Raw genomic sequence first — 11,398 nt, forward strand, 5'->3', positions numbered from 1 at the left:
ACATGAGCAAGCGTGCATGGAAAATCAACACATGTTTATACCTTCGCGTTTGATACTTTTGGTTTCCTTGCACCTGATGTTGTGGAGCACCTCAATAGAGTCCAACGGGTCATGCGTAGTAATGTTATGAGCCCACAATCTATGAATGTTGTTTTTTAAAGAATTAGTTTTGCTATCTAATAAAGATGAACGATGCAGCTTGTTTTCCGTTTACCCAATACGTCTGTGTAAAAATCAATAGTAATTCTAAAGTACCTAAATTAAGTTAGAACATATAATTTCATTCACTATCCAGAAACATCTTTGTGTTCAATTTCAGATTTCACAATTATGGTTTTTTTTTTCATCTTTGCGTTCAATTTCAAATTTCACAATCACTTTATGGTTTTTCTTTGCTAAAAGGGTCACAAGGTCAACCAAGCAATTTATCATCTTTTATCTCAAAAATTACACTAAGTTTTCATATTTTATCTTTAATGCTGCTAATAATAAAATTTAACCATCAATTTCTTCATATCAAAATTCATATACATTAATTGATTCATAGGCTCACTAGGTTTGAGATTACCTTCAAAATTGGTCTAATTAGTAGCAACGGTGGGTTAACAACCATGAATCACAACCCTTCTAGTTATTGTCGGCACTGTGACCCTCAACTATGCAACCCTCTTTCCGCATCGCCAAGTTCTGCCTCTGCTCATGTCCCCCCATTATCTCACGTCGCTTTCTTGTTTTCACTAGCATGTTCCATTTTTTTCTTCGATCCCTCTATTTTACTTGAGATCAACAGACACACAAACACATAGTACCCTCCTGATCAAGAATGTCCCTCATGGTTTTTTTTTGTTAAACCCAGATAAATACTAATAACTCCTAGACTTTGATTTTTTTTTCTTCCAATTTTGGCCCACAACAACTTGGAGGGTTATTTGTTATTGGTTAATTTGGGTTATTTGCTAGTGGTTAGTTAGGATAAAACTAATAAATCTTCTTTTCATTTATTAATCTTTCCTTTATATACATGATATTTTAACAACACCCAACCACTAGAAGAATAACCTTAATTTCTTTAAAATTCAAGCATTATATTTTTTTTATATATTTAGAAGAAATCCTCAAAAGGTTCATTGTTATTTGTTATAACCATGAAGTCCAATTACTTCTTTATATAGATTGTTTATTCATTCCCCTGGATCTCGACTACATGAGATCTTTTACACTCGGTTATGCTCATTTATGAGACTCTTAATCTGGAATGACTTTTCCTCACTCATCCAAGAAGCCCACATTCTAAACTTACATTGCCCAGAACAACATATCACTAAAAATCTCATACTATCATTTTTTTGTAGCATAATTGATAACCATTTACAACAACATATTTACAAATCATATGTTTCAGTTGTTTAGGACTCACAAATATCATACCTAATACAAGCTTCACCTTTTTCCAGTAAACATTATCATTGTAAATAACTTGGTCATTAGATATTACCTCATCCTCATGTAAATGATCATATGGCTCCTCACGAGGTGGACTGTGTGGGGTGACTTGCTCCTTTAGGCACAATATACTCAAAGTTCATCATTTTTTTGTCTTGTTGATAAGAATGCACTCATCAGGTTCAGTGTCAACTTCCACGCCAATTTCATCATCTTACTCACCTTGCATATCATCCCTATCACCTTGCAAATCCTCCATACCACCTTGCAAATCATCCATGTCAATGCCAACATCCATACCACCTTGCACTTCTTCATAAACTTCATTTTCACCAGACAACTCATCTAAAGCACTGCATACTTCAGCTTTTCATCAATAATCCATTAATGTACATTAATACCAAGATAATCCATGTATACAGTAATTACACAACTAGAAGCATACCCTACTTTGATGAATTCCATGTAGTCTATGTCGGTAGCTATTATCCTCAATCCATCAGGGAACTCAATATCGGGATGCAAAAATAAACATTCACACATCTCTCAGTTACGAATCTTTGAAGGATGTCCACAAATTTGTTCTTGTCTATTCCGGCGAAATCGACATCATCAAACCTTTGCTCCGCTCCATCTGAGTAAGTAATAGAGGGGTACCTTGTAAAAATTTCGACAAAATGTAGATCAATCTTCATGTAAATGGGCATAGCAAAGATTCACGATTCACTTGCCCGATTTTAGTGAGGAACAATTGAAGAAATGGATTTATGCCAAGAACAGTTGCACAAAGGATAGGGAGAAAAAAGCATCAGAAGAAAGACAACAAAAGGGATAGTTGAGGAATAAGGTTAAACGTTGATTGGTTCTTTTACTCAAACCAACGTGGCAAATGAGTTGGAATTGTTTTATTTACATGACAATTATGTGACATTGGCAAACAACTAATTAGGATGGATGTCACCGGTTGAACCCTTCAAATTTTCCAAATAGACATTTTAAAACCTAAAAATTCAACTTCATGCCTTCAAATGCAAAAAATAGTCACGAAAAAACCATTTAAATCAATATACTAAAGTTTGTTGGGCTACAGTGATAATAACTCATTAAAAAACTTTTTAAAACTAGTATTTTAAATTTTGAATTTTGAATTATGTTTGTGCTTCAATATTCAAATTTTTGTCTCGGTTATTATTGATAATTAACAATAATAATATGTATTGTTTTATGTAGAAAAATCTTATTGTTTTGGGAAAAAATTACACTTCTAAAAAATAAAAGACAAAATTACATAAATGGTCCTAATGGTTGACAAAATCGACCAATTATGGTCCTTATGACGAATTCTTTACACAAACGGTCCCTGTGGTTTCAAAATCTTATAAAGACGGTCCTTTTCATTAACGGCGTTAACTTTTTCAGTTAAGTCCTATGTGAAATGACATATTTGCCCTTCATGCATAAGGACGCTTTATGTAATATGTTTCTACCACAGGGACCATTTATGTAATTTTCTCTATTATTTATTATTTTTTTTATTTATTTTAATTATATATTTAAGGATTTAGATTTGTTTAAATTTATTGTTTAATATATATATATATATATATATATATATATATATATATATATATATATACATGCTAACATTTTTTAGCATTTTGCTCAAAATATTTTTTCTAATCTTTTTGACATTTTCTTCAAGTAAATTTATTAATGTTTTTTATATTGACGTTTTACTCGAATATTATTTATTTGTTTTTTTTTTTTACGTTATGTTCGAATACATTTTTCAACATATAGTATGTTTATATTTGTTAAAGGATTTCACGGCTATCGTAATTATAATTCGTAACTTAATTCACTTTCAATTATGTTTTCGTTTTTTTTCTTTTATCAGGTTATATAATTATTATTTTTTAATTCAAATATTTAACTATATAAGGTTGTATAATTATTATTTTTGTAAACTAATTTATTAACATTTTTTTTATAAAAAAAGTGTAAAATGTTTGTTAAACGTGAATATGATTAATATAGGCTACGCTGAGACTGTCCCACAACGTTGCCGAGAACGACCAGGTCATTTCACATTGGATTTAAATGTAATTATTTCGAGTTATTATTTTTTTTGTGTTTTAGCAGTGTTGTAAAAAATCACAACTAGGTCCCGATTAATCTCAGATTAATCCCTTAGCGCTACCTGACCGATTAGAGGCATTTGCGTTGTGATTTTTTTTACAACACTGCTAAAAACAAAAAAAAATAACTCGAAATAATTACATTTAAATCCAATGTGAAATGACCTGGTCGTTCTCGACAACGTTGTGAGGCGGTCTCAGCTTAGCCTCTGTCTACCTAATCTATATTAATCATATTCATGTTTAACAAACATTTTACACTTTTTTATAAAAAATGTTAATAAATTATTTTACAAAAATAATAATTATACAACCTTATATACTTGAAAAATGTATTCGAACGTAACGTCAAAATAAATAAATAAATAATATTCGAATAAAACGTCAAAATAAAAAACATTAATAAATGTATTTGAAGAAAATGTCAAAAAGATTAGAAAAAATAATTTGAGCAAAACGTTAAAAAATGTTAACATGTATATATATTAAAAGATAAATTTAAACAAATCTAAATCCTTAAATATATAATTAAAATAAATAAAAAAATAATAAATAGTAGAGAAAATTACATAAATGGTCCCTGTGTAGAAACATATTACATAAAGCGTCGTTATGCATGAAGGGCAAATATGTCATTTCACATAGGACTTAACTGAAAAAGTTAACGTCGTTAGTCAAAAGGACCGTCTTTGCAAGATTTTGAAACCACAGGGACCATCTGTGTAAAAAATTCGTCATAAAGACCATAATTGGTCGATTTTGTCAACCATTAGGACCATTTATGTAAGTTTGTCAAAATAAAAATTAACATAAATGTCCTTGCTCAAATCAATGAAAAAGTTTGTATATTTATTTTAATAGGAAATAACAAACTATCATGTAAAATTAAATATTCCTAGACTTTTGTGTTAATTTTTTCCTATAATAATATTACTTTTTCTGCATAAAAGTAACACAAATTTACCACACACTACATAAAGACTAAAGTCACGTCTTTTTTATTATTCTATTCATTAAGTTCCTAATATTTTTTGGTTGGTCGACTTCTTTTTCGTACGTCTTCCATTTGCACCCACAATTACTTAAGTATTTGATGAGTCATTTTTCCCTTCTAGCGTCAAATAAAGCTCGGCATCATTTATGTGTCTACTCTCGCCAACTTAGAAAACTATCTAGTTCAAGTTTGTATATTTCTCCGCTTAAATCAGAAATGTTTTGGATTTATTTTATAATGATGAATGGTGAGCCACACAATGTTTGTCTTTAGGTGGTCATCATTATCATGTTGTATTTTGTTGGTCGACTTGTTTGTTGGAATCTACTTTCTAATTTTTTATAAAAAAAATTAATGAAATTACATAAATGGTCCTTGTAGTTAGTAAAAAATCCTACTACAAGTCCTTATGAAGATTTTTGAAAATGGCTGGTGCATGAGAGTTTGAAATGTTACACTAGATGTCCATGTCCTTGTCCCTAGTACTATTAGTAAAACAAAGGTTATGTGCATGCGAAATTACCAAAAGCCTTTTTTTTTTTTTTTTTTTTTTTTTAAGAATTACAATTTAAAGAAATAGCAAAATGAGCGTTACTCTCTCTTTCTCTTACCACTTTTTCTCCCAACACTCCTCCTCAATATCATCTTATTCCCAAACACACGCATTTAACAATGAATATGTCTAAAACACATTCTCCTAAATCACTTCAGTCGTTGAGGCTCCAACGAATAACCACCAATCTCTGTCGGCACACCTACAACAGGGAAGGATACAAATCCGAGAACTGGACCTCTTCATCACCTTTAAAACGTCCAAGATCTCTACCAACTTGTTATATATGTAATCCGTCCGCCTCCACCATCACCATCTGTATTACCATCATATCTCTCTCAAACTAGAGTTTATCGACTATAACATCATCAAGAAGGATCTTGTTCTAGGGTTTATCGATACTACTTTATAAAAATCAGTGTGAGCTTCCACTTAATTTCATGAAATCGTAACAAAATTGAAGGATTTTGGGCTAATCATTAACGTTATGGGAGAATATTAAAACATTCTCAAATACAAATTATAATAAATATTCTCTACAGTGGTCGGAAGTGGGATACTCAATCACAATGGTTTCGAAAATCAATCCAACAAAAAATCCATCAAAGAAGACGAATTCCTATAATCATCTTCTTCATCTCCTACATCTTTCTAATCTACCGAAAGTGTTTCATTAGCGTTCTTTGTCCCCTAATTATATTCTTGATCTCTCACGTCTTGTAATTAACCTAGACATAAATGAAAGACGATATGAAAGGCTATACACTAGAGTGCTTTCTTTCCTCCACTTTTACACATGGAGAGAGAGAGAGAGAGAGAGAGAGAGAGAGAGAGAGAGAGAGAGAGAGAGAGAGAGAGAGAGAGAGAGGTGAAGTTGGCCATGAAGAAGGATGGTTGTGAAGGGATTAAAGAAGGACCATAAGTAGGGATAGGTTTCATATATATATATATATATATATATATATATATATATATATATATATATATATATATATATATAAATTCATTTTTGCCTTGCTAATTGGAGAGAACAAAGAACTAAATACAAATGAACTTATTATTTTGTCTTTAATCATAGTAATTATTCACATTTATATTTCTTTTATCTAAAAGTAATTTTTATTTAACATTCTTCATCCCTTATAATTATAATTTTAAGGTTAAATTATTAGTATTTTACAAGTTATAATTTGGATTCTTTACTATAATTTAAAGTTATATTTTTAGCCACTTATATTATTTTTTATAATTTTTTTTATTAATTTCTTCAAGATACATTTTCAAGTCTTATTTTGTCTGCAATCTTCATACATAATTTTTAACTTTTGTAGTCCATTTAATATGGTATAGTTGTTACTATGACATGTATGGATTGTTGATATTTGTAATTACGTTATATATGGATTGCAAAAGAGTTATCATGCGCATTAAAACTATATTTTCGTCCCTTACATAATTTCTTTTTATGTTTTCGTATTTATTAATTTTCATAAGATATAATGTCAAATTTTATTTTCGTCTGTGTCTTTCATATATAATTGTTTTTGATTGAAACCTTTTTTTTTTATACTTTTTCGTCCACTTGATATTGTATAATCATCACCGTGGTATATGTAAATTGTTTACATTTGTAAATCACAATCTATATACGAATTGAAAAAAAGTTACCCTACACATTAATGTTATGTTTTAGGGCACTTACATAATTTCTTTTTATAGTTTTTGTTTATAATTACAAACGAGTTTTATGCCGCTAGGCATTGATGATTTAAATATTAGTTTACCTTAAATTTAAAGGGGTATATAAATAGTCCTTATGGTAGTTATATATATAAAAAAAAATAAATAAGGGTTAATCCACCATTTTAAATGTATTTAATGGTGTTTTTAAAGGGCTATAGTGATAAGAACCTCTGATGCAACATTTCAAATTCGTAAAGGATCATCCATGTTCAAAATTCTTCTTAAGGATTTTGTGGTATATTCTGTCAACCACAAGGACAATTTGCGTAATTATGTGTAGATTTTTTTCATATATATATATATATATATATATATATATATATATATATATATATATATATATATATATATATATATATATATATATATATATATATATATATATATACTGTACATTTTTTTTTATAAAACTAAGAGAATATACAAATGGAATATAATATTACATTAAAAGGGTAAAACGGATAGAATAAATATGTTCGGTAAGAAGTCGAAATATATAATTAGAACATGTCGTGTTGGGTCGATTAACGTTATAGTATTTGAATAGATTCAATTCTTTAACAAAATGATTTATGAAATGAAAATTTTGAATACAGCCAGGACGGCTTTAATTAGCCTCACTCAATCGCTACTTCAGTTTTATTTAAAAATCCCCTTGTTATAGATAAATTATATGGTAAATTAAAATAAAAATATAGTTGTTTTCTTGATATTTTTTGTTAACTCAACTAAAAATTAAAAAATAAATAAATAAATAAATAAATAAAAAAACTAAAAATCAAAGATAAAAAAGAATCTATTTGTTAAATACAATAATTTTCACATGCCACCAAGAAATTATAGTATGAAATCAGATTAATTCACCATAAATGGTGGAACCTAGAGCAATGCTTCGTAGTATAAATAGGTACCATAGGAACACCCAAACTCAATCATCATCAGTTCACAAAGTTGTATCGCATTTATTTGTTTATCATCAAATTGTATCGCATTTATTTGTTTATCATCAGTGTTCGGTAGGAGTTCGTAGCTTTTATCGGTTCACAAAACTCTTTTATCAATGGATTTTCTGAATTTTGTCAAGAGTTTTGTGGTCTATGTGGTTATCTTCGCATTCTCTGTTCAAACCACTCTAGGTAAATACAATATATCTTATTGAAGCTTTATTTTCGCATAAAGATCGTTAATAAAGTATGAAAATATGTATGTAGGAAGCATTGCATGTGAGAATTTGAACAAGGGCTCATGTGCATTTGCGGTATCATCAAGTGGAAAGCGATGTGTGCTTGAGAAGAATGTCCGAAGGAGCGGGGAGGAGGTGTTTGTTTGCAGTACCTCACAAATAGATACTAATAAGTTAGCAAGTTGGATAGAAACTGATGAATGCCTAGATGCATGTGGGCTTAACCGTAACATCCTAGGGATCTCCTCCGACTCCCTTCTTGAGTCTCGGTTCATGCAAAAACTTTGCTCAACTCAATGTCACAATGGTTGTCCGAATATTGTTGATCTATACAATAATCTTGCCGTTGGCGAAGGTAATACCTCTTTATTGTTTTTTCGGTTAAGTGTTATCACAAAGAAATATTGTCTGCATAAATTATGTTTAAAAATATGTGAGAAAAATCATGATATAAGTGAGAAATTAAGATGAAAAAACTTAGACAAATTTGTACATAAATTAAGACTTGATTGGCAAAGTCTTATTTTCCAGACTTTCTCAATATAGTGAGTTGTTGTTTCTAAATTCAACAAAAAAATAAAATAAATAAAATAAGACTCGTATATAGCTTACCTTAAAGTTCTAGCACTATGAACCAATATTATTGAATTTATTAATGTTGACTCTATTTTTATCAGCTCTGTATTTCTATTTGTTTTATTTAAAGGTGTATATTTACCGAGCTTATGTCAAGCACAAGGAAATATCAAACGAAGAGGGATGAGTGAGATAAGGAGCTCGGGCTACATTGGCGCGCCTGGACCCATGGTGCCTGTGAAATTTATGGTTGATGGTTCACTGGCAATGGTCCCGTCCCCTTCTGGTTCCTGTTAGTTGAGTTTGCTTTGTTTTTAGTTGTGTGATATCTTTCTATGTGTTGTCCAATAAGGATGTATCATCCAAGAATTAAGTTTTGTAATTTCATCGTATATAGTTGAGTTTGCCTTGTTTTTAGTTGGGTGAGATCTAGCTATGTATTGTCCAATTGTTTTCAAATAAGGATAGAGCATCCAAGAATTAAGTTTTGTAAGTTCATCATGTATACATAGCTCAAAAGATTAATGATGTTATAGTATAATTATTACGTTTCATGTTTGATGAGTAGCTTGTACTCTTTATATTTTTGATTTTCTAATATTTATTGTGGTACATGTTTTCTACTTTTATTCATAATTATATCATGATTTATTCCACATACGTTTTGTACTACTCACATTGATTAATTCTCCCTTTGTTTTTGCCTTATGTGCACGTTCCAGATACATATACTTGAACTATTATTTATTCATGTACTAGGTGTAAGACCCATGTATTACATGAGTTAATTAAAAAAATTAAATATAAATGTTTAAATATTTAAAAACTTTGGATTTATAAGAAAATAAGAAAAATAATGAATTATTAAATTTGATTTTTTTTATCTTTTAAATAAATAAAAAAAATAAACTAACGAGCTTTAATTTGAAAATTTTGAAATAAGAATGCAATTCTATTAATGAAATTGATATTCATTTATTACTATATTTAATTATTTATTGTAATTATTACGTTAAAATATTATGTGAAATTTATTAAAATAGAAAAACTCATAAAATGACATGTGGAAAAAAAAAATTCAAAATAACCACAAAATAATATTTTTCAAATTGAATGAGAGTGTGACATGTGACAAAAAAAACATTCATTTGTTAGAGTAGATATCACCTTGATTTACTCTTTTGATATTTGCCATTATGACATGTTCTATTTTTGCACATGTTCGAGATCTCTTTTGTGACCCGGTCCCTCTACCATATTGGATTCAAACTTTCTATATCTACACAGGACCGGACCTAGGGGTGGTCCACGATGGCACCGGCAACCCCTAACTTTTCCGGCCGTAGTGGTAAATTTTTCAAAAAATTTTGAAAATTTTATTTTTTCTACTACCGTGCAACCCCTAACTCTCCCGTGCAACCCCTACTGTAAAATCCTGCGTCCGCCCTTGTATCTACACATCCCTTTAACATATTTAAATTTGGTTGTTGTTGCTGTTTCTTACTTGGTAAATTGTCACATGAAAACCATATTTACTTTCACGCATGTAGTTTTAAGAAAAAACACTTATACTTCAAATATGCTTATGGATAAATGGATTTCATCATACATTTCTTTGGGGAAATAATTTTTACACAACGGTTTTTCTACATACATAATAATTTATGCTTTATAAAGTTATACAATATAATATTTTAAAACAAAAATTGTTACTTACAGAGAAAAAATGTTGTATATGAATCGGTTCTCATTTCTATCAAACATTTATAAACACAAAATGAAACATCAAAAATCGATTTTCTACAAAAAAAAAAATATTGGATGAGATATTTTATGAAATGAATAATTTATTTTGTTACTATTCATTACCATTTAATATTTTTTGTCTACTTATTTGTTTATTATCATCTTAATAATATTGTCATTTTATCTCTTTAATTATACTTTATATTTATTATTTATTCATCTATTAGTCTTATACATGGAAAATACAAAATAAATATTTGTATTAAAACATATTAAAAATAATTAAGTCGTAAAAATGGCATAAGTATAAAACCATTACATACTCAATTACTAAAAGCCTCATATAAATTATTAGGTCGGCTTTGGTGCCTTCGACCCATGAGTGTAGTGAGAAGACTCACCACAATTTGTTGAACAATAATTTATTTTGTTACTATTCATTACCATTTAATATTTTTTGTCCACTTATTTGTTTATTATCATCTTAATAATATTGTCATTTTATCCCTTTAATTATACTTTATATTTATTATTTATTGATCTATTAATCTTATACATAGAAAATACAAAATAAATATTTGTATTAAAACATATTAAAAATAATTAAGCCGTCAAAATGGCATAAGTATAAAACCATTACATACTCAATTACTAAAAGCCCCATATAAATTATTAGGTCGGCCTTAGTGCCTTCGACCCATGAGTGTAGTGAGAAGACTCACCACAATTTGCTGAACAATAGCTGCTTGACTACTAGCCTAAAATCTCACACTGAACAATTATAGAAATAACCCTAATTATAATTATAACACCACCTAGCCAAAAAGGTCCACAATACTAAGTCCAAATCCTTCCATGAGGGACCAAAAGTCTATCCTTCGTTAATAGGCCTAGGGTTAAAGTCTAAATATGTAATAGGCCACATGGCCCAGTAAGGCCCAAACATGAAATCAATAGCCCAAAGCAATTCTCAAGGCCTAACATCTCCTAACGGTCCATACCCAAAGCTAAGTGAAGTCCAA

General features: G+C 29.3%; 1 protein-coding gene across 1 annotated transcript; it reads left to right on the top strand.

Moving 5' to 3' along the window:
- The first annotated feature begins 7,793 nt into the window (after window positions 1–7,793).
- On the top strand, window positions 7,794–9,188 carry LOC145088858 (uncharacterized). The gene is made up of 3 exons (XM_079027292.1): window positions 7,794–8,007; window positions 8,083–8,409; window positions 8,761–9,188. Exons 1-3 carry the CDS (start codon window positions 7,932–7,934, stop codon window positions 8,925–8,927), a joined length of 570 nt encoding a protein of 189 aa, XP_078883418.1. The 5' UTR covers window positions 7,794–7,931; the 3' UTR covers window positions 8,928–9,188.
- Window positions 9,189–11,398: the final 2,210 nt, after the last annotated feature.

Source organism: Lactuca serriola, chromosome 2, assembly GCF_051521515.1.
Source record: "Lactuca serriola cultivar US96UC23 chromosome 2, Lser_US96UC23_V15, whole genome shotgun sequence".
NCBI lineage: Eukaryota > Viridiplantae > Streptophyta > Magnoliopsida > Asterales > Asteraceae > Lactuca > Lactuca serriola.

Bases quoted from the DNA above. Each gene is read 5' to 3' on its own strand.
- LOC145088858 (XM_079027292.1), top strand. From the start codon at position 7,932: ATGGATTTTCTGAATTTTGTCAAGAGTTTTGTGGTCTATGTGGTTATC. The intron at 8,008-8,082 runs GTAAATACAATA...ATATGTATGTAG, and splicing joins CTCTGTTCAAACCACTCTAG to GAAGCATTGCATGTGAGAAT. The intron at 8,410-8,760 runs GTAATACCTCTT...TTTTATTTAAAG, and splicing joins TAATCTTGCCGTTGGCGAAG to GTGTATATTTACCGAGCTTA.